Raw genomic sequence first — 27,981 nt, 5'->3', positions numbered from 1 at the left:
GAGAATACCCTACCACCCGCTCAGTTCAACTTCTCTCGACGAGATCAAAAATGGCCTCAACCAGCAATGTCCGCGCGCCTTGGCGCGATCTCCTGGCCTCCCATATGGCCCAAACTCCCGGCTACGAGTTCACCGTGGCAACCGTGGGCCAAGATGAGAACAAGCGACCGGTCCCTCGCGTCCGCACCTGCGGCTACCGTGGCTTCTTCCCCGAGCTGGAAATTCATCCAAAGTCCCAGGAAGAAATGAAGCAACAGGTGAAAGATGGCGGCAACCCGCCTACATATGAGAGCGACATGTTCTGCTTTACCACGGATACTCGAATGGAAAAGCTTGGCCAATTGGAGTCTTCTGGAAATGACATTGAAGCCGTATTCTGGCTGAAGGATTTGATGACGCAGTGGCGGGTGAAAGGGAAAGCCTTTGCTATTGGGGACCCGACAGAGGACGCAGAACACGAGAAGATCTCTCGCTCAGAACTTGAGGATTTCCTTAGAGTCAAGCAGAACTTTAACGGCCCTATCGAGGAATGGACCTGGGAGAGGGCTGTGACAAAGTATTTTGCTAATCACTCGCCTTTGGCAAGGGGTAAGCACTAGCCTTCTTGTCATACTGCTTGCTCCCAATTATTCGTGAATTCTTGCATTCTTCAAGCCGCTGTCTAACATACATTAGGATCATTCAAGAACCCAGCCCCTGGCCAGCCGAGATCCCAGCTACCTAGCGATCCATCCTTGAGAATGGGGCAGAAGGTGAACGATCTGCATGATCCTGTGGCCCGCGGAAACTTCCGAGTTGTGGTCATTCGACCTGATGTAGTTGAGCGTCTGGATCTTTCGAGCCAGGAAGACATGAGGAGATGGATATGGGTTTTGAACAGCCGTGGTGACCATTACGGTCAATATACTTGGACTGAGACTGAAGTATGGCCATAAGATGGTAGCTTTTTGATATCATAAGAAACACGATTTTCCATTGCATTTGAGGAACTGTAGAGTATACCCCTGCAGCCTATTGTGATTCCAGCACCGTGGTGTCCCTTAATGGGGCTTTCTGTGAAATGACGCAACGCCGCAAGGAAAAGAGATGAGGCAGGTGCAACAAGCGTGCCTGCCTAAACAGGCGCCAGCATCACGTGTTGTACGTATGTATATGTCGGTGGAATCGCTCTCCCTCTCTCTTCTTTCTTTCCCATCGATTTTCACCCATCCCTCAGCTGAGCAGTTCGTTTCCAAAACTGCCATCCATCACGCCCTGTCGCCTTGCCATCCTCACCCGGTGGCCACAAACTCGCAACTTGGAAACCTTGGAAGATGTCGGAAGGTGAGCATCCCAAGCGTACCCTGCAGGAGGAAGCCCAGCTCACTCTTGCCATACTCAGTGGCCATACCGAGGGCTATATCAATGTTAGTGTGACCAAAGCGAATTGAAACAGCGTACGCCCATCGCTGCGAACAATCAGAGCTGATGATATCTAGGAGCCCCAGATGAGCCACGAGGCCGGTACCGCATCCCCTACCGCCACTCTCCCTTCTCTCACCCTCCCCGCCGCCCCCATCGATGCCGTCGCAGGTCACAGCGATGGCATGGGCCTTTCTTCTCCTGGTGGCCTTCCGGTCATTCCGGCCAGATGGCCATCTCTTCCCAGCATGCCGGTCTCCCAGCCGGAGACTGTAGCGCAGCCCGAGGGCAACATCCCTCAGGTTAACATGCCTCAGAGGAACACCCCTAAGAAGGGCAGCAGCAAGCAGTCTGAGCTGAGTGAGGCGGCGAAGGAGTTCATTGCCGCCCACAAGTCCTATGATAGATCGGCTAAGACCTTCGATGAAGCCACGGAGAAGATCTATCTGACGCTGGACGAGTGGCGGCGTGCCTGGGAGGCCCATGTCGCCGATCGGGAGGCATCAGGTAATCAGAAGCAGGAGAAGTGAACATTTTCCTGCTTGGGGCGGTGGTCCTTGGCTACCGTTTCCCATATTAGTTCGAGTTCTCGCCTTTTGTTTCTCGTTTTCTGGTTATTTGTAGAAGGTAATTAGCTCAATGCACGCCTTTTTGCGTATCCTTATACTCACCTCCGAACACGTAGAAGCCAATTGGTCACTCACTTGAACCGTGGGAGTGGGCCAACCCTCGGCATAGTTACCCGTGGGTACACATCAAAGGTTCGAACATTCAGATTCGACCAAGTGTTAGTGAAAACGCAGCAAGGTTGTCACATTTGATGGAAACTGGATTCGTTTCTGGTAATTGATGATTGAAATTTGAGGACTCGTTCTTTGATGTTTCGTGTGCAAGGGTAGTTTTAGGGAACCAATGCACTATGATTATGGATTTCATCTAATTCTCTAGATCATCCCGAATCGGAGACACTTCAGCTGTACTCCTTGCCGGGCAAAACCCACCTGTAATCAGTCTTCAAGCATTCTGAAACTTGGAACGCGTTTTCTGTCATCAGTCTGATTTGCAGAACCTGCAGCCTCCTCGAATGGTCGCGCAAGCCGCGTCTACGCCAATGACTCGATCCATCACGTGCACCCGGTCGTACAACACCATGCGACTCGGACCTATTGTTACCTACCAGGTAGTTTGCTCCGTGGGCGCGTCCGGCGGTTTCAACTGTTTCAAACAGAATGGTGTTCGCCTGGGCGATCCAGTTTGAATCACAAAGCTCGGACGGGTTCCTCGATGGAAGTAGCTTGTCGACCGAGATGAGGTCCGTACGCAGGAATCCCATACGGATACGCGACCATTACGCCCGGGCGTGCTTGCAGCAGTGACAATTCCCTCCGATGCGCCAATGACGGGCGGCGATCGCGGCGACGGGGCCACCCGCCTTCTCATCCACGGGTTGTCCCGGCCTTCCGCGCGCTGGATCGCCCGGGGCGCCTGCGCGGGAGTTGGTTGCACCGTATTTGACAATACAGCTTGTTAGAGGCATCTGTCCATACTTACACATGGGACCCCTGTGCATTTCATCGTGCGGAAGCGGGCCCCCGACGACTCCCACTTCCATCATCGCCGAATCACCGGCAAATGATGGTTACAATCCCCAAGCGAGCGACCGTTACGTGTCATGTCCTTCTTGGGAATGGTACCCGTGTCCCCTGGACTCCAGGGCCAATGCCAGCACCAGTAGTGCTGCCAGTCTCCAGTGTTGCTGCTCTTGCAGGATCTTCATTTTGGCCCCAACATGCGTCGACTGACGTGAAGCCCCAGGCTCCTTCGGCAGCAGGATCTGCCCACTATTTGTCACATTGCCAGGAAAGCTCCATCCAAGCGAGGGCGAGGAATGGATGGACGCCAGACTGTCATCCACGATATGCTGTCAACTCCACGACCCTCGCACATACATACCCCCGGGACACGTGCATGGAGGGTCGCTCTGGCCAGAGAGGTCTTCGCCCAGGCCCAAAAAATAAGAAACAAGATGAGCATCATTTGTCTCCTCTTTTGGCATCTGTCAGTCGAAATGAGGGGGCCATGCATGTCGCTCTTCACCGCTCCTTACAGAGTATATCGAGGTGTCTGTACGTACTGGGCCATCGCTGTAAACAATCATGGCCGTCGCAAGAACCAGCCCAATCAGTCTGCTACAGTAGCACAAGCCCGTAGGGCCGCAGCCATGCAGTTGGCCTCGGTATTATTATTTTATTTTTTTGTTATGGAGACCACAAAGTACGCTGGAACTGTACGAGTACGTGTATTCGGTGCGTGCACCAAGGCATACTGAAGCATACGCACGGCTGGGAAGATTACCATACCGTACAATACCGGTCCCCCGTATGCCCGCCTGGTTACGCTGTAACCTCCCGCACCCTCCATCATACGCGGCGCTGCGCTCTTTTCTCGATCCTTCTTCCCGTCTTCCTTTCCTTCGAAACCCCTCCTCCAACTCGGCCTACACCGTTTATTACGTCTGACAAAAACCGCCAACTCGGATTATACTAAAGCGCTACTGCCGCAACCATCCCTCGCCGCCCTCCCTCCCCCCGGGACCCTCGTCTGCTCCGCCCGCCATTTCCTTATTTTTCCCTGATTCCGAACTCACGACGAAACGACCGTCACGAAAAAGAGCCCACCGGGGAAAATCTATCCATCAACCCCGAGGACCAGACTTTTCCCCCTTCTTTGCCAACACTCAGAAACCCACCGGACTTTCTGCCATCCGTTGGGGGTTTCTGCTGAACTCTACATCCGACGACAACGTTCCGTCCGGGCATGGCGATGGCATCATCAATGGATGCGCTGGGAGCTTTCTCCCACCTTCAGACCAACCTGCCAGCCTGGATCACTCGTGTCTCAGAACTCGCCGACCACACTGCCGCGAAGCACGCCGAATACTCGGAAGCCTACCGTCGACACGCATCGTACAAACCTCGCCGCCGGAAGAACAGCTCCGTATGCTCAATTCACACTGATGACCTGGTCCCACTTAGCGAGAGGAAAGAGCCTCCAGCAGAGGCCGTGCAAAAGGCTGCCCCAGAGACCCGGGACACGCCCACCCCTAACCAGCAGGCCGGTCGCAAGCGCGGCACCGACGAAGCCCCCTCCATCGACTCCGGCGACCGACACACCTTTGTCAGCACTCGCCACAATGTCATTATTGAATACGACGGCCACACGCAAACGACCCTGGAACAAATCGTCAAGGACATCGGTATCGCCAGGAACAACATCCGACGCGGTAAAATGGGGATGATGCCGCGGATGGGCCTGCGCGCTGGTCTTTTCAACCGGACTGCGGCCATTACGGGTAACGCGGCCGGGGGTGGGGAGCCTTCGGCGCTGTCCTCGCTGGCCTGTGTGCGCAGCACGCGTACCGGTGCTGGCATCGTCGGCGTGACTGGCTCAACACCCGGAATCCGCAAGGAGTCTCCTTTCGACTATGCCGACAAACAACTGGAGCTGGCGCACGGGCTCTGCGAGACCGCCGCATACCAGGTCCTCCGATCGGGCGACTGTGGAACCGAACTGGACGGCGTGGAGGAGAAGTTCAAAATGCTCCTGGACATGGCCAACAACGAAGTGGCGCGCCTGGAAGAAGAGAAACGGAAACAAGAAGAAGAGCAGGCGCGATCACAATCCGAACCTCAAACCGAGTCGCCCCAAGCCGAAGACGATGCCGCTAAACCGCCTCCCAACCCTGCCGCCGCCCGAATTGCCCGGATCGCCGCCATCTCCGCTGGCGCAAAGGACAAATCAAGCACCTCGGACACTCCCGGTGCCATCGAAGTCGACGACACTTCCTCCATATCGGCCGAGTCAATTGACCTCTCCGCATTCCGAGCCTCTCGGATTCGAGTGTAAGAGAGGGAGAGAGACTCCGGGGCAGGAAATTTCCTTTCGAAGCCGCTCTCGGTCATCTATTAGCGATTTAGCGTGTGTGGGCGAAGCCATTTTCCAGCAAAAGCATCGCCGCCGGTTGATATACCTTCTATTTTCCCCAAGATACCATCTGTTCTGGGATTTTTCTGCACATTGACTTCGACTTCCACTTGCGGCATTCGGGACCATGCCCTCTTACTTTACCTATACCTATACCTATACTGTCTTGTCTCTCTTTGACTGACCTTTATTATTATATTCCTGACAACCGGCAACAGTCATTTCCTATTGGGAGCTCCTTGTTTTGAACCGGGCTTTTATTTCTTTCCATCTCCTGTCTATCATTTCGCATTGGGTATACGGGTGCCTCATTTGCCCGGAGAGCATGGCGTTGGCAACAGCACGGCGGCGTTTTTGTTTTATTTGTGGTCTCTTCATGGACCAACTCGTCCAGTATCTACTGTGTTCTGTCTTGGTGAATTGGGCTTTTATTCCAACACTAGCAGTGGGAGTCGAATTTGTTTCTTACAGTGTAAAGCTTACGCAATTACCAGCCAAAGTAGAATACGTACTGGTAGTGGCCTGATATAAGAACAGGAAAAGAGCTTCATTATTAAACTAGCCGGGCAAGAACTTTGATTTGAAAATGAACCGAATATAATTGACATTCGTGATTTCAACATCACTCAGAAAGGCCCAGGAGCCAACTGATTAACTCAATGGTTCACAGATAGAATGACCTCGGGGACAGGGAGGTTGAACCTTTTGTGTGTACCCCACTACAGGGCGTGACGGAAAATACGAAACATCCTTATATGAAGAATCCATCTTCCATCTTCTACACCTCATCGTCAACTCTACCATTGTATGAGTATACAATTGTTCATACCATTTCTACCAGTACACTAATGTAGTGTAGATTCCGTTCCGACTTATTACTACTAACTAGTGTAGACGTGTACCAGTGCAGCGGTAATACGGGTGTCAAGGGCAACGAGCCCAGCCCCTGTCAACCAGCCAAGAGCCAATAACATACTGCCACAGGGGTGACCATGATGGAAGTGGCGCTCGGAGCTTCCCTCGTCTGCACCTCGACGGGTCTCTCTATAGTGGTGCATAGTCCAGACGAGTCGTTGCAGAGAGGCGTTGCGGACAGGGCTAAGCGAGCGAACCTACGGGGGCTCCGGTGTCTACTTGGGACCCTGGTCACATGCCGAAGAAGGCAGGAGGGGCGGCTTTTGGATATCAGACTGAGTCATGAGGGTATTCCCCCTTTATTAATATTGCATGGCGTTGGCAGGGGTTTGGATAGACCTGATGAGGTTGGGGATGGGGGTGTGGCGGTGGATTGCGTATTGGTTAGTATACGTCTGCACTTGGTGGGCGTAACTTGCGCTGCGACTGGGCATTTGCGCTTTGCATGCGGGACGGGATGGGATGCAGGTCTATTCATGGTTACCCCATACATCCATTCATTGGGCGGAGGATGATGATTCCGCTGAATTTGATTACAGTATTGGCGTAGGTCCTGTCGACTGGCGAGTCGGACACGGCGTCACGGGGTTGGTTGATTGCACGGACGAATAGCTACAACTTAAATATGCCGATCGATTCTCCCGTGCCCTATCCTATTATTTTGGTTCCCCCTTACTAGTAGGCACTACAGCATAGTACTGTCGTAGATAATCCTGTACATCACGAGCCGAGAACTTGGTCTCGGCCAAGGAAAGCTCTGCTGCTGCCGTCTGCACGACGCCCCGAAAAGGATCCAGAAGTACTTGTCTAGCACTCTCAACCAACCGCAACATACTTCTGTCGACCTGCTGTCGCGGCAGGAAGATGTTTCCGCTTCCCAAAAGGGCATCAGAATGCGACTTCACTTCGGAGGACCAGTAAAAGTGCCGGGCGGTTCCCGGGGGGCGGCACGCGGGGCTGGCGTATTCCGTACAATACGTCTGTATGTTACATGAGTATGGTATACATACCTGGCGAGGGGACGAGACGGGTGCTGCTTTGAAACTTGAAGAGTAGGTACATCAGTGGAGAATCGCAGACTTACTGCCCACCGACCCTGTTCTCACCCGTCTGCATGGAGTCGGCAGCGGCGCCGGGATAGAGTGGAGAATGCAATATAATAATGTACTGTACAAGGAAGATGCCAACCCTTGGGAAGCAACTCCGCACTCCCTTCACTACATAGTATAGCCGGAATACAAGTACATGTTGGCCCTTGTGTTGCGACCCAGAACCACGACCGCCAGGATGTCACTCCCAAGTTCACGGTGGTCGGAGTGCTCTTCGGGATTTCACGCACTAGGATTTCTGCAGATTGCGAGCGATAACGGAGTGATGTCGCAGTACGGAGGAGCAGCATGCGGTGGTGGTAGTGTTGGGTCGTGCACGACACTCAAGGAAGATCCCTCGTGTTGCCTTCGACTTATGTACTAACCATAGTACGTGGCAGGACGCTGGGCTTGAGGTGGCGAAGCCTCGAGCCTGGCTGAGACGCTGGTGCATGCTAGTTTTTACACTGGGCCTTCCGTAGGATTTCAGTAGGGCTTGAGGCCTAATCAATGAGATCTGTACCTCATTCTGTGACCGTCAACATACTCTTAACAATCATCCTGGTCAGAACCAAGTGGAGATAGCAATTGAAACAACTAGACATTTCCATTACAAAGCACAAGGTAGGAATATAGTACATTTGCCATTAAAATCTCGTTCATAAATGTACCTAGATAGCACATATATCAATCCCAGTCTCATGGCAACATTCTCAAACATTAATGGACATGACGCATAGACATCAGCCGCAATTACGAATATAAAATAGATATAAGGAAATGTAGAAATCACCCGGGCAATGTGCACTACACGAGGCAAGATCCAGTCAAATAACAACGGCCCAATCGGGGCCGATCCTGTCTTTTGTAAAAGGCTGGATCGGCTGGGTATCAAAGTGGGCCGGACCAAACGTCAAAACCAGGAACAGCATTTTACATCGAGGTTGCTGGAAACAAATCCGCAGATCACAGACACTGAATTGAAAAAGTGACTGTCTTCTGTTCTGATCCGCATGGTTTACCAGGCTATCTTCTCCTCGTAGATAGGGGGTTGGCCCTTGTCCTCGTCCCAGGAGATCTTGGCTTTCTCGTCCAGGAACGCGTCCTCATCGGTGATGGGAATGACGCGCGAGGAGTGGGCAACCTCCTGTCGACTAATGCCGAGAGGGTCGCGGGGGATCCAGAGGAGAGGAGCCGTCGCGTTGATGGCCGGATTGAAGTAAGCGTTGCGCTCGGCCTCCTCCGGGTAAGGGGGAGCATCAAGCGGGTTGGGGACCAGACGGCGCAGAGTGGCGTAGTCGGCGTAGATGTCCGGGCGCATGAACTTGGTGAAGAAGTTCGGCTTCGAGTGCGCGGGCGGCAGCGAAGTGTGGGGAAGACCCTTCTCCGCGTCGGCGGAGTCAACGGCACCAACACCGCTATCGACGTTGCTGACGCCGTTGTTCGCGGCCGAAGCACCGTTGTTGGCGCCGTCCGTGTCATGGCTGAGCTTGGTGCGCTCCAGGGCCAGGAGGGCTTCCTCCTCGTGCTCCATGTTCTTGGGCAGGTAGTTGAGAAGCGGCTCCATGGCGGCGTTCATTGAGACGTGGTACAGCACGATGAAGACCAGGAAGATGACCATCAGGATCAGCGGGCCAACAGCGATCTGGTTGTCACCGGAGGCCATGGCGAACAGACCGATTAGGCAGACGATCAGCAGGTAGCAGCCAACAGTGATGTGTTGGAGAGCACGGGTGTAGGCGCGACCCTGAGTGTCAATGTCGGCATTGGACACGTACAGCAGGTTGTACCGGTAGGCGAAGTAGAACAGGTACAGACCAATGGTAGCGAAACCCATGACAAGAGGGGCAATGCAAGAGTAGATGATACCTGGAATTGGTTAGGAAAAGGATGGTTGTGGTATGTAAAGAGTTAAATCAACGTACCAATGACAAGCAGCAGACTGAGAACAGGGTAAACAGTGCCCCATCCGAGGCCAGCCAGGCTGGACCAGCGATTGTACAGCTTGCGAGGTGTGTTGTCGAGGAACTTGCCCAGAAGCTTGCCGACAATCAGACCGGCGATCTGAAGAAGAGCACCAGCACTGAAGGACAGACCCTGCAGGATAATGTACGAGATGTAGAAGTTTGAAGCGCGAGGGATCTTGTTGGCGAGCAGGCTGGCGGCGCTAGTCGGGTCCTCGATAATGGAAGTCACTACACTGGTGGCGGCCGAAGCCAAAGTCACGACCAGGAACACCTGGATAACTTGGAAGGCAAAGAAGAAGTTCTGAGTGATCAACTCGACGGAAGCGGCGCTGGGTGCACCTCCCCACTTGGCACAGAGACGCATGATGATGGGCACCAGCGCCATGAGGACAGCCATGAGGACGGAGGGCAGAATACCGGTGATGACACCAAGAATTACCGGAGGGCAGTTCAGGATGAATTTCAGGAAGGGAACCTTGTCAGTCAGGAAGTTGATGTTGGAGATAGCACCGACGACGGCAGTTGGGATGGCCCAGAAGATGATCAGAACGACAATGAAGGCGACAGTGACAGTGTGACGGACAATGCGCTCCCACCACTTGATACGGAGGTTGGACCAGATGACCTGGGTGGGGTCCAGGCCAATGTAGCGGGGCGCCATGTGCAGGGGCAGGTTGTGCGCAACGGACTGGTAGGCAGACTGAGCGTCGCTCTGCTGGTAGAACTCAACAAAGACAGACGAGACACGCTTGGCGTCACCGACACGGTGCTTAGCCTGCAACTCCTCGATCTCGGGGGTCAGACGCTCGATCTCAGAACGAGCCCAGTTGATGGTGTCGACCTTCTTGCCAATCAACATCTTGAGACGGTGAGTAGGGCGGTCCTTGGCCTGCACCCAGCGAGCAGCAACGGAACCAGACTCGTCATCGAACTCGCCGATGGCAGAGCTCTCCGCACCCTCTTCCTCGGAGCCCTTCTTCTTGAGCGCCTTGTTGCGGGCCTTGTTGGCCATGACAATAAGCTTGGTCTCCGCGGCCTCGAGCTTCATGGCAGCATCGTCGCGCTCCTTGACCTTCTCCTCAAGTTCCTTGGTATCAGTGGCAATCCAGACATTCTTGACCTTCTCAGCACCAAACATGGCACGAATCTTTTCCTTGTGCAAGTAGTCATCGGTCACGGCGCTGAAGAGAACCGTACGCGAGGAAATGCGGTTGGCGTAGGCAGGCGACAGGTAGTAGGCCTGGCGAAGGTTGATATAGAAGATATGCTCACGGGTGATCAAATAGAAGATGAAACCAACGAAGATCCAAGCAAGGAAGGCATGGGCGAAGAAGCGACCGTAGCCGTCGGGAGCAACATTGGAGAAGCTCAGAATATCCAATTGCTGCTGACCACCACCGCCAGTGGCATTGACAGGGAACAGGATGGGCCAGGTGATGCAGCAACCCACAAACATGATGATTGCGGACAGCTTCAGGAATCGCAGCAGGAGATAAGCATCCATCGAGTGATGCTGGAGCACGTAGGTATCGGGCAGCTGGTACATGGCCGTAATCCAGCTCCACAGGCCAGTGGGGGATTCCGGGGATCGCTGCCATGGCTTCAGGTAGCCAATGTAGGTACGGGGCATATATTGGCGACGCTGGCTCTTGCGCAGAATAATAAAGAAGATGACCATCACCGCAAAGATCACAATGTTGACGACCAGCGACGACAGGAAGCCAGACAGTGAATTCGATGCACTACCGGGGTCATCCTGGAGGTTCTAGTTAGCAAGCTATTTTTTTCCTTTCGCGTCGCGTGGAATACAAGCACGTACGGCACGGCTAAACAACCGGTGCACACCACCGACGTGATCCGCCATGGTGGAGGTTAGGTAGTCGAGTCGAGCTCGAACGCGGAGATGTGGTCCGAATTGGTCCCACGTGTTGTTGTCGGAGAGGGGGTTGCAGATGTTTGCCCCAGGGTGTCGATGGAGGAGGGGAGACGGAGAGGAAAAAAAGAAGGGGAGAAAAGCGCAGGGCAGGTTTAAGCTTTAGAAGGGGAGGGGCATCTGGGTGCTACGATCTGCGATCTGGCCTACGTAATAGGAGCATATCTTTCTTTTTTTCTGCAGCATTTTTTTTGCAGGGGCCGAGAGCTCCAGGTGCCAATGGGCTAGCTAGCGTCTGCTTCACCCCTGTGACCTCCACTTGGGCGTGGCGAGTGAGCGATCGATCCAGACTTGCACCCGCAGTGGCGCGCTCTGGGATCGGCCGGTTCCTTGGGTATTCTTGGTGCCACTTGGAATCGATGACTCGAAGATTGATCACGCACGAGGGTTTATCGGCATTTTTTTTGTTATGACCTGGGATTTGATGTATTCTCGGGTGTTTTGTTCTGCGGGCGGCAAGGGAGGCGCTCGGAGAAGACCGTGCCCAGCCACGTCAAGCCACACAGCCTGCGTCAGAAACAAATTAAACGTCTGGGCAAATGCTGTGCAAGGGATGGCGATCTCCAAAACGAAAAGCATGACCAACCCCGTCCGATTTGAAACTACGGTCATGGCTCATTTGCGCCGGGAGCGCACAGTATGCGCGAAGGCGACACCAGGTCACATCTAGGGCCTGCGGGAATCCAGGGGCTGTCAACTTCAAAAGGACTTCGTGTGTACCCATTGCGATACGAAGCTTGGGCCAAACACCTATCAGAGCTCCGTGGGGAAGTAATTGCCGAGATGGCACTTGCTGTCGACAAATCCTGCGGTGTGACGATCTCGGGATTCTTGGAGAGGTGCGATGGCGTGCATGGACAGCTCAACGAGGGCGTTGTACAGCTCGCGACTGCCCGATCAACAGGATCGCCGACAGGGGACTGCACTGCTGCTGCGTTGCTGAGTTGGATCCAATGGATCGGACGGGCGAGCGACGCTAGTAGTAGCTAGTGGGTTGCGCTATTGCCTGGGATCTAGCTACCCATGGGCCGCGTCTGGACTATCAAATTTTGCGAACCATACGGCAGTCCACATTCGACGCGAACGTCGCGAGAAGAGCCCCTGTTCAATTTTGAGGTCGCCCTGGTCGCTCTGCTGCACCAAATTCTTCGAGATGCACCCCAGATTGTATTGCATTTCTGACTGCTGCCCCAGGATCTCAAGGGGGAATGTAAGTATCCCCCGCGGGAGGTATTCATATCGTCATCGGTGTCAAAGTGCATAGTGATCGACGATCGCTGGCCCCCAAAGTCACCTGAATGCGATCTCGTTCCTCGGTACCTTCAGGTACCTCCCGTGGTGGGTGGATTCGGAAAGTGACCTCGGAGAACCTTTGGTCGGGACTCCGCTGGTTATTCGCCACCGCAAAAACTGCGTTAAGCGTGAACTCCGATCAACGATCGACAGGTCATGGATTTTCGCTTTCTGATATCAAATTGGGCGGGGCCGAGGCTACTCGAGGGTGCACCGGCGCCCTGGTGCCTCCACTGCGGCCGTGGTTCGCTTTGCGTGGATGACGCCTACACTACCCATCCCGGTTGTCGGGTCCTGCCAAGCCCACGTTGTAGCCTCGTGCCTGACCGTCAAGCCAGTTGGCGACGAAATGCATGCAGAAAACCCCGAATAAACCATAGAGTACAATGAATATTCTGTATGTAAAAATAAAAACCATTGCAATCATGAAATGACGATCACACAATGCATAGATGATGATGAATAGGTAATTTAACGGAAAAATTCTCATTCATTCGGTAGGATTGGTCAAGGCTGCTATGCTAAGTATTCGAGGCCGCCCAGAGTTCGTTCTCGAAGATATCGATGCCACGAATGGGCGGTCGCATGGTGAGGAAACTCATGAGGATTTCATTAAAGTGAAATTGTTGGTCGGGTCGGAGCTGTTTGTGAGTGGTCAGCAGCTCGCCTGTCGACCATGCCCGCTCGGGAACCCGCAGGTCGGGGTCGCAGCCTTGCTCCAATAACAACCAGAGAAGGGTTTCGCAAGCGGGCTCTCGGTCGAGCTGATGGTGTGCAATCATGGCACTTAGATATGTAAGGAACCGACCGGTCTTGTGGACAGAATCTTTAAAATCCCACAGAGCGGCGGTGATGTTGATAAGCGCAGCCGTGCGACTAATTTCTTGGGTCTGCGCGTCGCGTACAACGTACATGCGAGACGCCTGCGGGACAGAGGATGGCCGCGGCCCACTGGACAAGAGGGAGAACAGCGGACTTTCCATTTGGAATGCATCGCCTCGCTGGGGGACTTGAGAGAGATAGGTCGAGGAGCTGTGTCGCCGCATGAGATCCTCCGCTCCTCGGAGGAAGGCAATGAGCCATCGCTGATCGGTCGGATCAGCTGTTATGTGTTGCGGCAGTTGGATATAACGGACATAATGAAGAAACACCTCCACGCCTGGATGGCTTCCAGTGCGGGGTCGCATGATGTGAGCGGCCTGATTCAGACATCTTTGACCCTCTATTTTATCGCCAAATCGTTCTTCTCCAAGAGCCATTCCTGAGAGGGCCATGGCCAATTGGTCGGGAGGGACTTGTATCAAGCCCTTGGCGGCGTCTTCAATGTTTTGCCGGGCTTGGCCGACATGTCGTGTGACCTCCGGGCTCTCAGTGACTCCATAGAGCTGAGCCTTCCATCGAGCGCAATAGCAGAGGATGACCGCTTGGAACGACACGGGATGTTCCATGGCGGTTCGAAAGATTTGATTCTTGACGTATGGGTTCTGTCCCGACCAGTACGCCAATTTGCTAGTCCAGTAGTCCACCAATTCCAAGTCCTCTGGGTTCCGGGCGATCGGTAAGCTCCCAAAGGGATCCTTTCGTGACGCATCGAGCATGGTCATGGGGGAGCCCAGTTGTAGTGGCACGGCTGGCTGGGCGTAGGGTTTCACGGTTGAGAACCTGATTTGCAACTGAACATCGAGATCATTAGCATTGAGATCGCCGAACCTCTGCCCGCAGGTTGACACTGTCAGGTCATGTCGTTGCAGTCGCATTGACGCCAGACTTGCTGTCCATACCGAAGAATCCTGATCGACCGAAGGTCCCTGGGGGTCCGGTAGCACGGCCGCCTCCGGTTGTGTGTCCGTATCATAGCCCGAGTCTTTCCTGGCCTGCCAGGATATGGATTCTCGGATTTGATCCGGCTGGAGGGATCCATGTGACATTTTGCGCTGCTTGCGCTTTTCCTGGACATGGTGGCGCATTACATGAGCGCGCTTTTCTTTGGATGATGAGCTTGAGTCGACAAAATAGAACTGATTTTTCGGCTGACCCCGGAATCCGTGGGGCGCCGCCGCCGCCTCGACTTGGCCGCCTGGGCCGAATCACCGGATGAGCCTAGACAGTAGTATATCGACTATTAACAATGGGAGTTCTCGAGGCTATGCAGAAGGTATGGGTGTTGAGAAAGAACTAACCGGGAGCATCCAGGCCCAACGGCTCCCGTTCAGGTGGTCCAGCGGCGGACGAAGCCGGCGGCGCATTTCCCAGCCGTGGTTCGGAGCCAGACATCTCGCGAAGTGAGGGAAGTCAGTACAGTAAATTGTCGGCGCAACGATGCACCCGCTACAGCGGCATGCCGGACCGACGATCGCCAAAATTCCTCCAAGATGTTCGGGATTTGGTGGCAACCATCGCAGGCTCCCTCGAGGGGCGATCCAAGCAAAAAAGGGCGGGACGGGTTCACGGAAGGGTACGAGCGTAGGAAGGCGACATTAGATCCGGATCAGGTGGGTAAGAAGTAAAGTCGAGTTTCGGTAATGCAAAGTAGAAATGCGATCCCCATAAATCGGGGAGAAATGAGAGGGTACTGGTAACACGAGGTGAAGCAGCCACGGGGGTTGCAGAGTGTGTGCACCTCCAATGCCCGAGTTGGGTTAGAGGGAGCATTTGGGTATTGCCCAACTTGGCAGTCGGCGGGGAGAGCAGCAGGTGGGCCATTGAGTAACTCGGCAGGATGAAGGGCGCGAATTCGCAAAAGGGTAAAGGGGGGCGGTTTTCCCAGCTAGCCAGCGGTGAACGTGTGGGCACTCCGAGAGCCTCGAGAGTCGTGACTGGCGGGATGTGCTTGCCAGCTCCGCGCCTCTCCCGGCCTTCGTTCGGGCGAAGGTAGGGACCCTCACCTGCGCAGGTCAAGAAGCCCAGCGGATGGTGCGGATGAACGGACATCCAGAACGGGTTTAGTGCATCCCCTACCGAATCGGGAAACCACTTAACGCGTCGGTCCGGATTATCTTGTCTGCCGGCGACGCGACACGCGAACGCGTCCCGACGAAAAATGGCCCCTTAGCGGAGGCAGGTGGCAGGGCGACCGTGACTTTGCTGTTAGTGCCAGTGCGAGTGCCTGCCATCACCACTTTTTTTTTTCTACTATCCCCCACCCCAACGTCCGGTGTCCCGCACGAGAGCACGTATACGTCCCCCGGTAGCTGCTCTCTTGCCATGTCTTCCCTTTTCGACGCCGTCCTCCAGTCCGAGCTGGGCTCGGGGTCTGGTACCCGCGAGAATCTGCAGTCCGACCACTTGCCCAGCTCTCGACGTTCAGAGAGCAATGGCCCCATGAGTGATATGAATGCCTTCCCCGATGATCGAGTGGTCGGAGCGAGCTCGTCGGCGGTTAGCCGGCTACGAAACCCATATGCTCCTGGTCCCCCGCCTGTGGTCGACGAGGCCGGAGAGAAAGTGCAGCAGGCCTTTGAAGAATTGCTCGAGACCTTCATGGAGGAGCCCTCATCATCAGCCCCTCCGTCCTCGGGAGAGATTCTCAGCGACAAATACTACATTGCTCAGATTCGCGGCATGAAGAAATTCGAATTGTCCACTCTCTACGTGGATTTCACCCACCTGACCTCTCTGGAAAACCCAATTCTTGCCGATGCCATCGCCAGCCAGTATTACCGTTTCCTCCCTTTCCTCACCAAGGCGCTTCACAACCTCGTGGCCAAATACGAGGGTGACTATTTTGTGTCGCATCGATTGGCCTCGAGCGCCTCCTCGCAACCGAGCACCTCCATCGCATCAGCCTACGCCAGTGTCTCCGATAACCCCGACCTGGAGCGTCAGATCCGTGAGAAGACCCGTCACCAACAGACCGACAAGCTCTTCGCTCTTGCCTTCTACAACCTGCCACTAGTTTCGCGACTGCGTCAACTGCGCACAAACCAGATCGGAAAGCTGCTGTCCGTCTCCGGTACCGTCACTCGAACCTCCGAAATTCGACCAGAATTGTCGCTGGGTACCTTTATTTGCGAGGGCTGCAAGACCGTGGTCAACAACGTCGAACAGACCTTCAAGTACACCGAGCCCAGCGAATGTCCCAACCAGACTTGCGGTAACCGCAATGGCTGGCGCCTCGACATTGGCAAGAGTACATTTGTGGATTGGCAGAAGGTCAAGCTTCAGGAGTCCTCGCATGAGATTCCCACGGGTAGCATGCCTCGTACAATGGATGTGATCTTGCGTGGTGAGATGGTGGACCGCGCCAAGGCCGGTGAACGCTGTATCTTCACCGGGACCTTGATTGTTGTTCCCGACGTGAGTCAGCTGGGTCTTCCGGGTGTTCGGCCTGAAGCCGTCCGGGACAATGGCTCATTCCGTGGCAGCGAGGTTGGTGGAGGTGGTGTTTCCGGATTGAAAGCTCTGGGTGTCCGTGATTTGACCTACCGACTTGCCTTCCTTGCCTGCATGGTGACGCCTGACACCACGACCCCGGGTCAGAAGCCCGAGCAGCAGCTTAGTGGTCAATCCAACAACATCCTGGCCTCTCTGAATCAGAACCAGGATCCCGACATGAATGACGACAAGGCCCAGGAGGCTTTCCTCCAGAGCCTGACCCCGACTGAGGTTCAGGATCTGAAGAGATTGGTGCACTCGGAGTACATTTACTCACGATTGGTCGACTCGATTGCACCCATGATCTTTGGTCACCGGCAGATCAAGAAGGGTCTGTTGTTGCAATTGATCGGTGGTGTCAGTAAGAGAACTCAGCAGGAGAGCTTGCAGCTGCGTGGTGATATCAACATTTGTATTGTTGGTGATCCTTCGACGAGTAAGAGTCAGTTCTTGAAGTAAGTACATCAACAGTTTTGTAGGAACTGGAAGTAGTTCGAGACATTAACATGGCTACCTCAGGTACATCTGCTCCCTGCACCCCCGTGCGGTTTACACCAGTGGTAAGGCTTCGTCAGCAGCCGGTTTGACAGCATCCGTCGTGAAGGATACCGAGACTGGAGAGTTTACCATTGAGGCTGGTGCCCTGATGCTGGCTGTAAGTCTTAGCGATCCTTAAGAGTGAGGCAGTGACTAACGCTCTTTTAGAATGGAGGTGGTATTTGTGCCATCGACGAGTTCGACAAGATGGATATTGCCGACCAAGTCGCTATCCACGAAGCCATGGAACAACAGACTATTTCCATCGCCAAGGCTGGTATCCACACCACTCTCAATGCTCGAGCCTCGATTCTTGCCGCCGCCAACCCCATTGGCGGTCGGTATAACCAGAAGGTTACTCTCCGCCAGAACCTCAACTTCAGCGCACCCATCATGAGTCGATTCGATGTTTTCTTCGTCATCCGCGATGACCCCAAGGAGAGCGTGGACCGCAATCTGGCCGAGCACATTGTCAACGTTCACATGAACCGTGATGAGGCCGTCGAGCCTGAGCTGAGCACCGAGCAGCTGCAGCGTTACATCCAGTTTGCGCGGACTTTCCGCCCCGTCTTCACGGACGAGGCTAAGGCTCTTCTTGTTGAAAAGTACAAGGAGCTTCGTGCCAATGATGCTCAAGGTGGTATGGGACGCTCTTCGTACCGTATCACTGTGCGTCAGCTCGAGTCCCTCATTCGTTTGTCCGAGGCTGTTGCCAAGGCCAACTGTGTGGAGGAGGTTATTCCCAAGTTCGTCATCGAGGCCTACGATCTGCTCCGCCAGAGTATCGTGACCGTCGAGAAGGACGACGTCGAAGTCGACGACGATGTCCCCGCTCAGAACGCCGACGAGGATCACGACATGGCCGATCGTGACCGCGAGGGCGACAGCCCCATGCGCGAAGACGGCGAACAACAACAACCCACGCCGCAAGAGCGTACTAAGACAAAGATTACCTACGACAAGTTCTCCAAGATCCTGAACCTGGTCGTCCGACGCATCCGCGAGGACGAGGTGAACCAGGGCGAGGGTGTCGAGCAGGAAGACCTGATTCTTTGGTACCTGGAACAGATTGAAAGCGAGCTGAACACCCAGGAAGACATGGAGCGCGAGCGTGATCTGGCCAAGAAGGTTCTGAAGCGCATGGTCAAGGATCACGTCCTGCTTCGCATCGCGTCAGACCTGATGGAAGACGACGGCACTACCCAGTTGGCGTCGGATGACAAGGTTCTTTACGTGATGCACCCCAACGTTGCGTATGAGGAGCTGTGATTCGGCGCGCTTTCCGGGCTTGTGTTTATTTTTCTTGGGATTTGGGTTGTTTTGCATTTTCAGGGTGAAATAAATGGAGCACAGGGGTCATGAGTGATGATATCCGTTCTTCGATAGTTCTTGAGCATGATTGTATAATCCATGAATATCTTGATTGTGATTCTTCCAACTGTAGCTTGAGCCGTTTCAAGAATTACAGCTTTGTTTATTGTTTTATCTTATTTTTATTTCATTAACGTTTACGGGCTGTTACTTTACCTCCTTTCCCCCTTTTGGGGCCATGCTGCGCCGTGTAACTGCCCAAGTAACACTGAATCATGATGCAAGGCCCGCAACGGGACAAAGGATCAACTCGTGCCAGGATGGCAAGACAGGGCGCTTAGCAGTTGTATCAGGCGTCCCACTTATCAGTGTCGGAGTAAACTGTTCAATGGTGACCAAATAGGTGTTAGTTACCTTCAATATGTATGTGGAGTTGAGGTCTACAATATTTATTCCATGCCCAGCCTCGCTATTTGACAAGTGCCTCGCATTCCATTGTATCTTAGCCTCGAGGATCAAGGGCAACTCAATTCAACTGAACACTATTCTCTAAGCACGACTGAGACATATTAATCCTCCCAACTAGAATCTCGTCAAGAAGTAAGCTCTCGCATAACAAAAACACCAAACTTCAATCTAGACCGGGCTAGCTTGAACAGGCCCTTAGACTATTTCCCCAACTCGGGCGTGGTTTTTGGCTAATTGCAGCCCAGTGGGGATTGGAGGCCTTATACCCTGCATGCGTGAAGCACTAACTACTTTCAAGCGTATGAGGCCTTCAAAATAGATCATTGGACGACTCCCACAAATTGAAGGTCATGGTTCGTTTGAAAATTGGTTGATGTTTGAGTTGCTCCAGGTGCTGATTTAGATACAGTCGAGACGTCGAAAGGCGTGGTCCGATCTACTGCCCTGAGACAGTTCCATCTGTGATGCTCAGCCACCACTGCACAGCTTACGGTTCGTTGGAGCATCACATATCGTATTCAGGCTATCGATGACTTAGATTCGCTGTACAGTCTAGAGGGATGTCTCAAAATATCGGCGGCACATTGCAAACTGTATCGTACTATGTGAATTTCAGATTGGAAATATAAAAGGCTTCGCTCTCCCGAACATCTGTTCTCCATCAAGCAACATCAATCGCAATCCCAATTCCAGTTTCTCACAAAACACCCAACTCACTATCCCAATTCATCAAAATGAATCTCACAATCACCTCTATCCTCCTCGCCGCCAGCTTAGCCATCGCCGCACCATCCACGACTAAGCGCGAAAGCCACTCTCTCCAAATCACTGACTTCAACGCCAGCGGTTCCAAGGGTGGCGCAGGCGCAAGCATGCATTTCGTCGTTACTGACGCCAATTACCCAGATGATACCCCGACTGACTGTAACTTGCTCTGGTGAGTCAAATTATTGCCAGTGGCTTTTACACTCCTACTGTAGATCTAAGCAAGGCAAAAGCTGATATATGTATAGGATCTACGGCGAAAGCCCCAACGGACGAGCCCGCTGCAACAACGGAAAGTACAAAATCAACTTCCCGGACGGCGTGAAGGATTTGCACAAGTTTACTCTTGAGCTTGTTCGTCAGCCGGAGCCTATTGGGGAGAGGGGTCAGGTTGTTTTGGATTCGAGTGTTGGGGGGCCGGGTGTTGGTTGGAGTTGTGTTGATAATCCTAATGAGACGGTACTTGTTCGTTGCAATTATGCTGGGACACTGGAGTTTCCTGTTTCGTGGCCTTGAGATAGATGGGTTGAGGATGGGTTAGATATTGTCTGTGAATTATTGAGATGGATTCAGAGGCTGTGTTAGATGATGGTTTTAATGCTATATTGGTGCACTACCTGTAATGTGCATTGATCAAATATCTGAATATGAACACATCAATCCCCAGACATGGGCAATAATACCAACATAATCCATCCTACCGTCTCAATAATAGGTAGGTCAAGCCCAAGTCCCATTAGCAGGCCCAAAATACCCCACATCCGCCATAGCCTTAAAGGGTAATCCCTGCCCATCCGCCGTATCCAGATAAACCGTATTACCCCACCAATCAGGAAACTTGGCACCAGGATACGAAATGCAAAAGAATATGAAAATCCCGCTCAGTGCGAGGCCTGTATCCAGGGCTGCGGCGAGGATATAGTTGTATTTCGTCCACCATGTGAACCAGCGTCGCCGGATGACGTGGTTGAATATGTAGTTTACTAGGGCCCAGCTGGAGTAGTTTATTCCAGTTGCTGCATCACGTCAGTTATACAGATATTGAATAGTGGGGTGGGTGGATATAGGAAAGGGACATACCCGGAGGAACATTGTAAGTGCCGACAAAAATAAGAGGCCAGTTAATCATTTTCCAGAACTTCTGCTTGGTGAATCGGTACAGTAGCCATGTCACGATAGGCATAACGGCACCAATCCAGAAGAAATGGAGGAGACCAGAGTAGATCTGGCCGGCGGAGTAGAGACGGCGCGGACCGACAAGACCCCAGATCACAGAGGACGAATAAACCGTTCTCCCATTGGGACAAGTAAAATTATCTGCCTGGTCCGACTGGCAAATTCCATGAATATGACCCAGCATCCAAAGCGTGACGCCGGTCTGGGTCAGCGCACCGAGAATGGTAGCCGCGCCCTGCGCGACAAAGGTCGTGCGCGGCGGAACCTTGAGGTAATGGGCCAATTTCATGTCCATGGCGAAATAAACGCCTTGACCCACTACGTCTGTTGAAAGGATTTTGAAAATCATATTTGCCAGTGGCTTTCCTTCGAACATGTACCCGCCCACGAACTCTGAGAGTACGTTCAGCTGGTTTGCGTCGACGTTTGTGATGCCCTGCACGATCCCGCAGGGGATCATGTATAGAGCTGGGACGATGAGGCCGAGGAAGACGCCGTAGACTGGGAGTTTAGTCTCGTAGACCTCGACCATGGCGATTGCCATTGCTGTGATGATCACAATGATGCCTGCATACCAGTACCACGGTGTTGGGCGGTAGGAAGCGCGGACCAGTCGGGCGTGGATGTCTAGTCTATTGCGGCCTTTAAAAGCGGCCCAGAGGTCACGGCTGTGCCAGACAGCAATGTGCGAGAGGACAGATGTGATGGCTGCAAAGGAAGGACCGTAAATGAAAGCGAATGTGGCGCTGAGGAAGGGGGGTGAGTAGTTGCGGTAAGCCGCTTCGTCAAGGCTGTGGTCTGCGCTGACGACTCGGGCTGTATCGTATACTGCGCCGGTTCTGTCGTAGACGTCTGCCGTCATGAGAGGCAGGTATCCTGTGAACCAGACGTTGGTGTAGTAGAGGATTGGAACGATGACCCAGAAGAAAAAGGCGAAACCGGCAAAGACGTTGATGGCGGCCCACGAGGGGGATAGGAGTGGGTTGGTATTGTAGGCAATTTGGCTCCAGTCAAAGGTGACCGGGCTTAACCCGAGTCCGGTCTGCATGCCGAAAAGGTGGTTGACGATGACATTCTTTGGCGCGATCCAGCAGACCCAGGTGAAGTAAGACAGAGCCGTGAAAATCAATCCGGGGAAGAAGTACCAGAGGAACCCGCCGGCCGTCACATAGAGGAAGAAGCGTAGACGGGAGATGCGCCATCCATTTGCCAGTATATTCGCTCGCGAATGCAGAGACTCGAGCATCGCGCAGTTGGATAACACGCCCGGCCAGATGATGCGGGCTGGCTCAACCAGCCAGGGGGCTGCAAGACCCGCGACTCCGAAGCCAAGCAGCTGGGCGCAGAGAACGATCAGAACATAAAATCCCGGCTTGAGGTTGAAGTCGTAAAATGCCGCGCTGGCGGCCTGGATGATATTGGTAGCGTCGGCGGTGGCATATCCGAAGGAGACATTGCTCATGATCACGATGAGCCCATGCTCTTTGATATTGAATTGTCGATCCGGGTTGAGTGAGAACGAGCCCAGCGGCCCCAAAGAGATTGTCGTCATAGGCAGCGTTTTCGCGAGGAAGATGCCCAGCGGGTATGCCAATAGCTCGGCGACCAAGGCGACAATATGCACCGACGGGTAGCGCAGAGAGAAGAATTGGTTGATGCCGGAGCCGAGCATGGTAAACACGATCCCCAGCACCCACATGCGCACGGTATTAATAGGCATGCTGGGGTCGTCTGTCTCGGGGACGACGGCCCTGACTTTTTCGTTGTAAGGATCATTTCTTCATCACTGCAGTGTGCAATGCTAGATTGCGCCGTGGTTGGAACACGTGGATGAGCTCACCTTCCGGAAATGGCGAGCGATGCGATTCATAGCTGTACTCGACATTCTCAATCACTTCGTCCGGTTCCTTGAGGTCTGGTTCTGGCTTGCCCCCCTCCTCCTCCCCTTTCAGATCGGGGGTGAGCGTCTCGACGTTGAGTTCCTTGGACTCCATGATGAACAAGATGAGGAGAAAGTTCCGAGTCCGCGCCAGCCCTCAAAGTCCAGGCGCGCGACATTTTGACCCGCGATGTCGCGCCGTCCTGGATTCTAGGATGAAGTTGGTCTAGTGGCAGCGTATCTGGAAACGCGGGCAAGCATCGATAACAGCCATCCAGCATTGCGCATATCAGCCTGGGAATGTCTGAGTATCGGAATGGACTGAATGGATTGGGCTGATCCGTGGCGAGTGGGCCGGCCTAAACGTTGCTAGAGCTTAGCTCGAGATAGCAGGCAACCCCGCTCGCCCGTCCTATCAGCATGACTGTGTAGTCAGTTGATCGTGAGAATTGTCGAGGCGGAGCGGAGGCAATCGAGTGGCATAGTGAGGAAAGAAAGAGATTTCGGTTCGGAGTATTGCTGCGATGGCATCGTGGAAGGATATGTCTGGGCAGAAGAGTGCCGGCAGTTGAATGGGATATCATGATAGTAGGAGATATGACCGAGGCGTGAGCCCTAGGACTAGGCGTTTCATGGGAATAACCCGAGTGCAACGGTATTTGCCGATGCGAGATAGCAAGATAAGGCTGCATCGTAAGGTCGAGACAACACTTGATCGTTCAGATGCGATCAACGTTGCGAATGCAGAAGTATATCCTTGCCCGCCTCAGGCATGGACACAGATGTCGACAGGCCCCGACACCACGATAGCGTCCACTGGCAATGTTGGCATGCGCAGATTCACCGCCATTAGAACAATCCATGTCCCTCCCACATCCTCATTTCCCCCCATGCCGGTCCTAACCAACCTCATGCCCTGCCCGGTCCCTGTGACAGCACTAATGTAGCCCGGGTAGCGTCTGACAGCTTCAGCGGTTCGGTTCTCCTGCACTCCTACGCAGCCCAAATAGTAATTTCGGCCGTACAAAGGGACATGGCCGTTGACGGCACCCGCTATCCACTAATCCTTGCACAGCAAGCAAAGCATAACCCTACAGTAGACAGTCCTCTGCTGTTAGAGCTGCCGCATCCGCCCGAGGGAAAGCACAGCGCAGCCTCGGGCCGTTAGCCCGCAAAGCAAGCGGAAAAGCGAAGAAGCGCCGCGAAGGATGCACCGGCCGTCGGAATGCGAATCCAGGGCCCTTTCTATGGTGCTGGCGGTTCGCCACAGGCGGGTCTGTACATCCGTCGAACTGTGGAAGCGTTCGAGAATGGTGCCCTCGTAGGTTAGGGTAGGGTAGGGTGGCTATTATTATCCCGGCATTGACAGCCGAATGCAGTGCCGATGTCCTTTTTTTCAGGCAGGTATGTTTGTAGGGTTAGTACTGGCAGCACGCAGAGATCTGGGCCGTAATCGGCGCAGTGGCGACGGAGAGTCCCCGGTCGCGCCTCACACAGCGCGGAGACGCCCCGGACTCAGCCCAGAGGAAATACATCTGGATTGGATCGACTCGACTCGAGGTCTTTCATTTCATGCTCCGTGCTGGAATGAGTCAGGGGCTGTTAATCACCATGAAGGAGTAGTAGCGTGGTGGCACGCCAATGGCATTGCAATACCTGCGACACGTCTCGGATTCGCGGTGAAGGGGTCTGCAAGGCCAGACCGTGCAGCGGAGGGGGTTCCGGTGATTTGGGTTACTCACTCTGCAATGGCCGAGGACTGAGCGCCGGGGTGTAAGTAACACTGCCCTAGGGGAATAGAGATAGAGAGAGATGAGATCGATCTGCCCCACCGGGTTCGCTTCCGTGGTTCCGCGGGGATTCCCGACCCGAACAGTATTACAATGATAAAGACGATATGATAAAAGTGCTATCCTCTGATCTAGAACCCATCTTCTTAAGATATTCATGGTATCTGCTATTTTGATAAGTAAACCTACAGGGGTGATTCTGTGGCTACTGCGATCATCAGTGGCGCCAGCTCCTACATACTGTATGATCTGTAGACCGCCCGCCGTACTTCTACCTCACTCTATCCAGCCCAAAAGATCAATTTCAAACTCCTCATTTCTGCAGTGGCAGCCGCATCTGACGCCTTGTCCAGCCATCGCTCTCGCACACAGCGGCACTGCGAGCAAGGACCGAGCGCCACCCCGTCCGAGCTTCGACGATTTGGTTTGAGGATCTTGCATATGCATCGCAGCTGCAGCTGCAGCTGCAACTGCAGGGAAGACCCAGCTGGGGTGATGAGCACCGCCCGTGTGGTAGGACAATTTGACTCAATTGACAGTTGGACCTTTACTGAAGTGTAAAGTGTACAGGTGAATGGCTGTATGTCCCTATTTGCTGCTGATCTGTTGCTCTGGACAACTGCTGTCCATCAATGCTTTCGCGGACGAGCCGTCGCAAAGCGCGCTACAGCAGGTATCCGACTAGCGCCGACAAATAAACAAAAGTGATAGAGGCGACACGATGGATCGTGTTCTGAGATTGGCTTCGGAAGAATCGACGCGAGATCTCACTCGAGCATTCGAGCTCCAGCGTTATCGTGTTCGTGGGCTCGGGTACGGAGAGTGAGGCAATAGCGCCCCCTACTGAGGAAACGTAATAAATCGACCTGCCCGATCAGGAGACGGAGGAGGGCGTACTTCAGGAGGCAGCGGACAACGGCCAGCCCCGTCCTGTCACCCTGATGTCTAGTGCTTGTCCACTCTTCCTCCACTTTGGGCATCATCATCTCCATTCAACCCCCATTAGGAGGTCTCCCAACCTCCGAGATATTGACCCGACCCCCTTTACCTGGAAGCCTAAATGCACCCGGAACTCTGGTAGCAGGAACCGGAGGCTGATGAAACACCGAGGGCCTGGGAAAAAGGGGAAGACCACGATGCTGGCGCTGTGTCGATCAAATTATGGGCCGCGGGCCGTCCCAAGACCCAGACAAAGTCGGAAACTGAAGCTGAGCAGGCAGTGGAACAGCTGGGAGATGATCATTTTACTCAGGATACGTCGCACGCAAAAGTCCCGAGGAACCTGTCAAATGGACTAAGTAAGTAGCCATGACTCGGTGGCTCACAGAATTGATGTGTCTTGTGTCAACGGGCCGCACCCCCCTTGATCCCCGCGCAGCGCACAGCGCGGAAGACGGAAGTACGAAATCTGGCGCTGCAGGTGGTTTCCTGGAGCTGATGGATTGGGAAGGAACGAATCTGACCTGTATGTAGGCGGTCGACAATCATTTCGGAAGGGAGTGACCCAGGGTAATGGATTGACCCACTGGGGGGCGCCGGGGGGAGCAGCTGGGTGTTCCGCGGCGCTATGCACGAACTGGGTAGGGCATCGCAAAGATGCGATCGTCGATGCAGCAGTAGTCTGGAGGAGTTACCTCCCCGTAGGGTCAGTAGGGTAGGGACCAAACAGCAGATCGAGATGGTGATTTGCATGTCAGAAAATTGAGTGCGCGCTCTTCTTTGATGTGTTCTCTTGGGCCTGGACTTGTCAACAAAGAACCGTCGTGCCTTCGTGCTCCGTACTGTACTAGTGGTCTCATCTCAGGCTGAGTCTGGCCTCGACGGATAACTCGACGGGTAAATGGGAACCCGCTGATTCGCGCGAAAACTCCAGCTCTAGGCTCGAGGAGGAGCCGTCTTCCACGATCCCTGCTCCGAAGCCATCGCGCGGCGGGTTCGCAGTGCGTCGGCAGTTCGCAGCAGACCGTAGTGCGTCGAGCGCAGGGCACCTCGGTATTTTTTTTCTTCGTCGTGATTTCACTTTGTTCACAAGTCGTCTCGAGAACTCCCGAGATAGTCCGGGCGAATGCCGGAGACGCGCCGGAGGTTGCCACTGAGTTGACCTCGGCCCAGCGAAGTGAAGGAAGGCGGACCAGCGGGAACCGTTGCCAAATTGCCACGGCCTCCTTTTGGAGTAATTAGCCCCTGCGGAGTTCCTTACTCCCTATGTTAGTACCCTAGGGAATGGGTGTTAGTAACCCCGGACCCGCCCGTCGGGCCTGGCCCCCGACCTTCCTAAGGCTTCTCGTCCACATGCGAAGCGTAGGTTCTCCACGGGCTTCCTCCATCTGTCCCGAGGCGGAGGCCCGGTGGAGCGGCGGAAGAACTCGCGACATCTCCGTCAAAGAAAGCGCTGCGCTGCCGTCCTCAAAAATGATCGATGCCCCTAGCCGCCCGTCCTTCTCTTTTAACCACCCTACCGTATGACTATCGACTATCGACTATCGACGCCTAACCATCCTACCCTAAAGTGCCTAAGGTGCACTATCGACTGTCTCAAAAAGTACCCGTTATCGATCGACACGACCAGGGTCCTCACAAAGAAACGGTGTTGACGTGTTGCCATCGCGCCGTTGACCGCTACACATCAAACATTGCAACGTTTTCTCTCTTCCAGGTACCTGAAGTACCTGAGATACTCGTTGTTTGACACGGGACCTGCCAGCATTGTGCACCGAGTATCCGCGATTGGGGGATTCCCATCGGGGCGGGCCATACATACATACACCGCAACAACAATCCGATTTTCAACGGACCAACCTCCCCGCGCTGGCCCTTCGGGGGAAGACAGCTTCCGCAGCAAGGGGCCTCTGGGGATCAGAAACTAAAGATCCGGAGGCTTGATCTCTTGATCTCTTGATCTCTTGATCTCGATTCCTCCCAACCACCAGGTCCGGGGGAATAAAGACCTGTACCAGGTACTTCCTGTCAGACAGGTCCGATCCGTCCTTCCCCGGAAGTGATACATCGTCGATTTTCGGAAAATCGAAAAATCGAGGCCCGATCAAGGCGCGGATCTGCAGGCGCTGATTGATCGCCCCGGAAGCCGTATCCGCCTGAA

The 27,981-nt window shown here is 53.9% G+C and overlaps 9 protein-coding genes across 9 annotated transcripts; 6 read left to right on the top strand and 3 right to left on the bottom strand.

The window, feature by feature from the left end:
• Positions 1-50: 50 nt before the first annotated feature.
• On the top strand, positions 51-935 carry N7532_005277 (uncharacterized protein; the record flags this gene model as incomplete). The annotated part of the gene is made up of 2 exons (XM_056617771.1): positions 51-588; positions 676-935. The coding sequence occupies 2 exons, from the start codon at positions 51-53 to the stop codon at positions 933-935; spliced, it is 798 nt and encodes a 265-aa protein (XP_056473930.1).
• A 552-nt stretch (positions 936-1,487) lies between these two features.
• N7532_005276 (uncharacterized protein) lies at positions 1,488-1,931 on the top strand (the record flags this gene model as incomplete). Its single annotated transcript, XM_056617770.1, has 1 exon — positions 1,488-1,931. One exon carries the CDS (start codon positions 1,488-1,490, stop codon positions 1,929-1,931), a length of 444 nt encoding a protein of 147 aa, XP_056473929.1.
• A 2,287-nt stretch (positions 1,932-4,218) lies between these two features.
• Positions 4,219-5,307, top strand: N7532_005275 (uncharacterized protein; the record flags this gene model as incomplete). Its single annotated transcript, XM_056617769.1, has 1 exon — positions 4,219-5,307. The coding sequence occupies one exon, from the start codon at positions 4,219-4,221 to the stop codon at positions 5,305-5,307; it is 1,089 nt and encodes a 362-aa protein (XP_056473928.1).
• Positions 5,308-8,406: 3,099 nt separating this feature from the next.
• Positions 8,407-11,219, bottom strand: N7532_005274 (uncharacterized protein; the record flags this gene model as incomplete). Its single annotated transcript, XM_056617768.1, has 3 exons — positions 8,407-9,257; positions 9,314-11,111; positions 11,175-11,219. 3 exons carry the CDS (start codon positions 11,217-11,219, stop codon positions 8,407-8,409), a joined length of 2,694 nt encoding a protein of 897 aa, XP_056473927.1.
• A 1,883-nt stretch (positions 11,220-13,102) lies between these two features.
• On the bottom strand, positions 13,103-14,855 carry N7532_005273 (uncharacterized protein; the record flags this gene model as incomplete). The annotated part of the gene is made up of 2 exons (XM_056617767.1): positions 13,103-14,658; positions 14,762-14,855. 2 exons carry the CDS (start codon positions 14,853-14,855, stop codon positions 13,103-13,105), a joined length of 1,650 nt encoding a protein of 549 aa, XP_056473926.1.
• Positions 14,856-15,785: 930 nt separating this feature from the next.
• Positions 15,786-18,761, top strand: N7532_005272 (MCM DNA helicase complex subunit MCM6; the record flags this gene model as incomplete). Its single annotated transcript, XM_056617766.1, has 3 exons — positions 15,786-17,410; positions 17,475-17,610; positions 17,661-18,761. The coding sequence occupies 3 exons, from the start codon at positions 15,786-15,788 to the stop codon at positions 18,759-18,761; spliced, it is 2,862 nt and encodes a 953-aa protein (XP_056473925.1).
• Positions 18,762-20,005: 1,244 nt separating this feature from the next.
• On the top strand, positions 20,006-20,552 carry N7532_005271 (uncharacterized protein; the record flags this gene model as incomplete). Its single annotated transcript, XM_056617765.1, has 2 exons — positions 20,006-20,208; positions 20,285-20,552. 2 exons carry the CDS (start codon positions 20,006-20,008, stop codon positions 20,550-20,552), a joined length of 471 nt encoding a protein of 156 aa, XP_056473924.1.
• A 204-nt stretch (positions 20,553-20,756) lies between these two features.
• optD (uncharacterized protein) lies at positions 20,757-23,206 on the bottom strand (the record flags this gene model as incomplete). Its single annotated transcript, XM_056617764.1, has 3 exons — positions 20,757-21,052; positions 21,117-22,967; positions 23,053-23,206. 3 exons carry the CDS (start codon positions 23,204-23,206, stop codon positions 20,757-20,759), a joined length of 2,301 nt encoding a protein of 766 aa, XP_056473923.1.
• A 1,110-nt stretch (positions 23,207-24,316) lies between these two features.
• N7532_005269 (uncharacterized protein) lies at positions 24,317-24,714 on the top strand (the record flags this gene model as incomplete). Its single annotated transcript, XM_056617763.1, has 2 exons — positions 24,317-24,412; positions 24,523-24,714. The coding sequence occupies 2 exons, from the start codon at positions 24,317-24,319 to the stop codon at positions 24,712-24,714; spliced, it is 288 nt and encodes a 95-aa protein (XP_056473922.1).
• Positions 24,715-27,981: the final 3,267 nt, after the last annotated feature.

The sequence above is a fragment of the Penicillium argentinense genome (genome assembly GCF_028826775.1).
Source record: "Penicillium argentinense strain IBT 30761 chromosome Unknown utg000005l_segment0_segment0, whole genome shotgun sequence".
NCBI lineage: Eukaryota > Fungi > Ascomycota > Eurotiomycetes > Eurotiales > Aspergillaceae > Penicillium > Penicillium argentinense.
The sequence above is the reverse complement of the archived record's forward strand: the minus strand, read 5'-3'. Positions and strand labels throughout refer to the sequence as shown.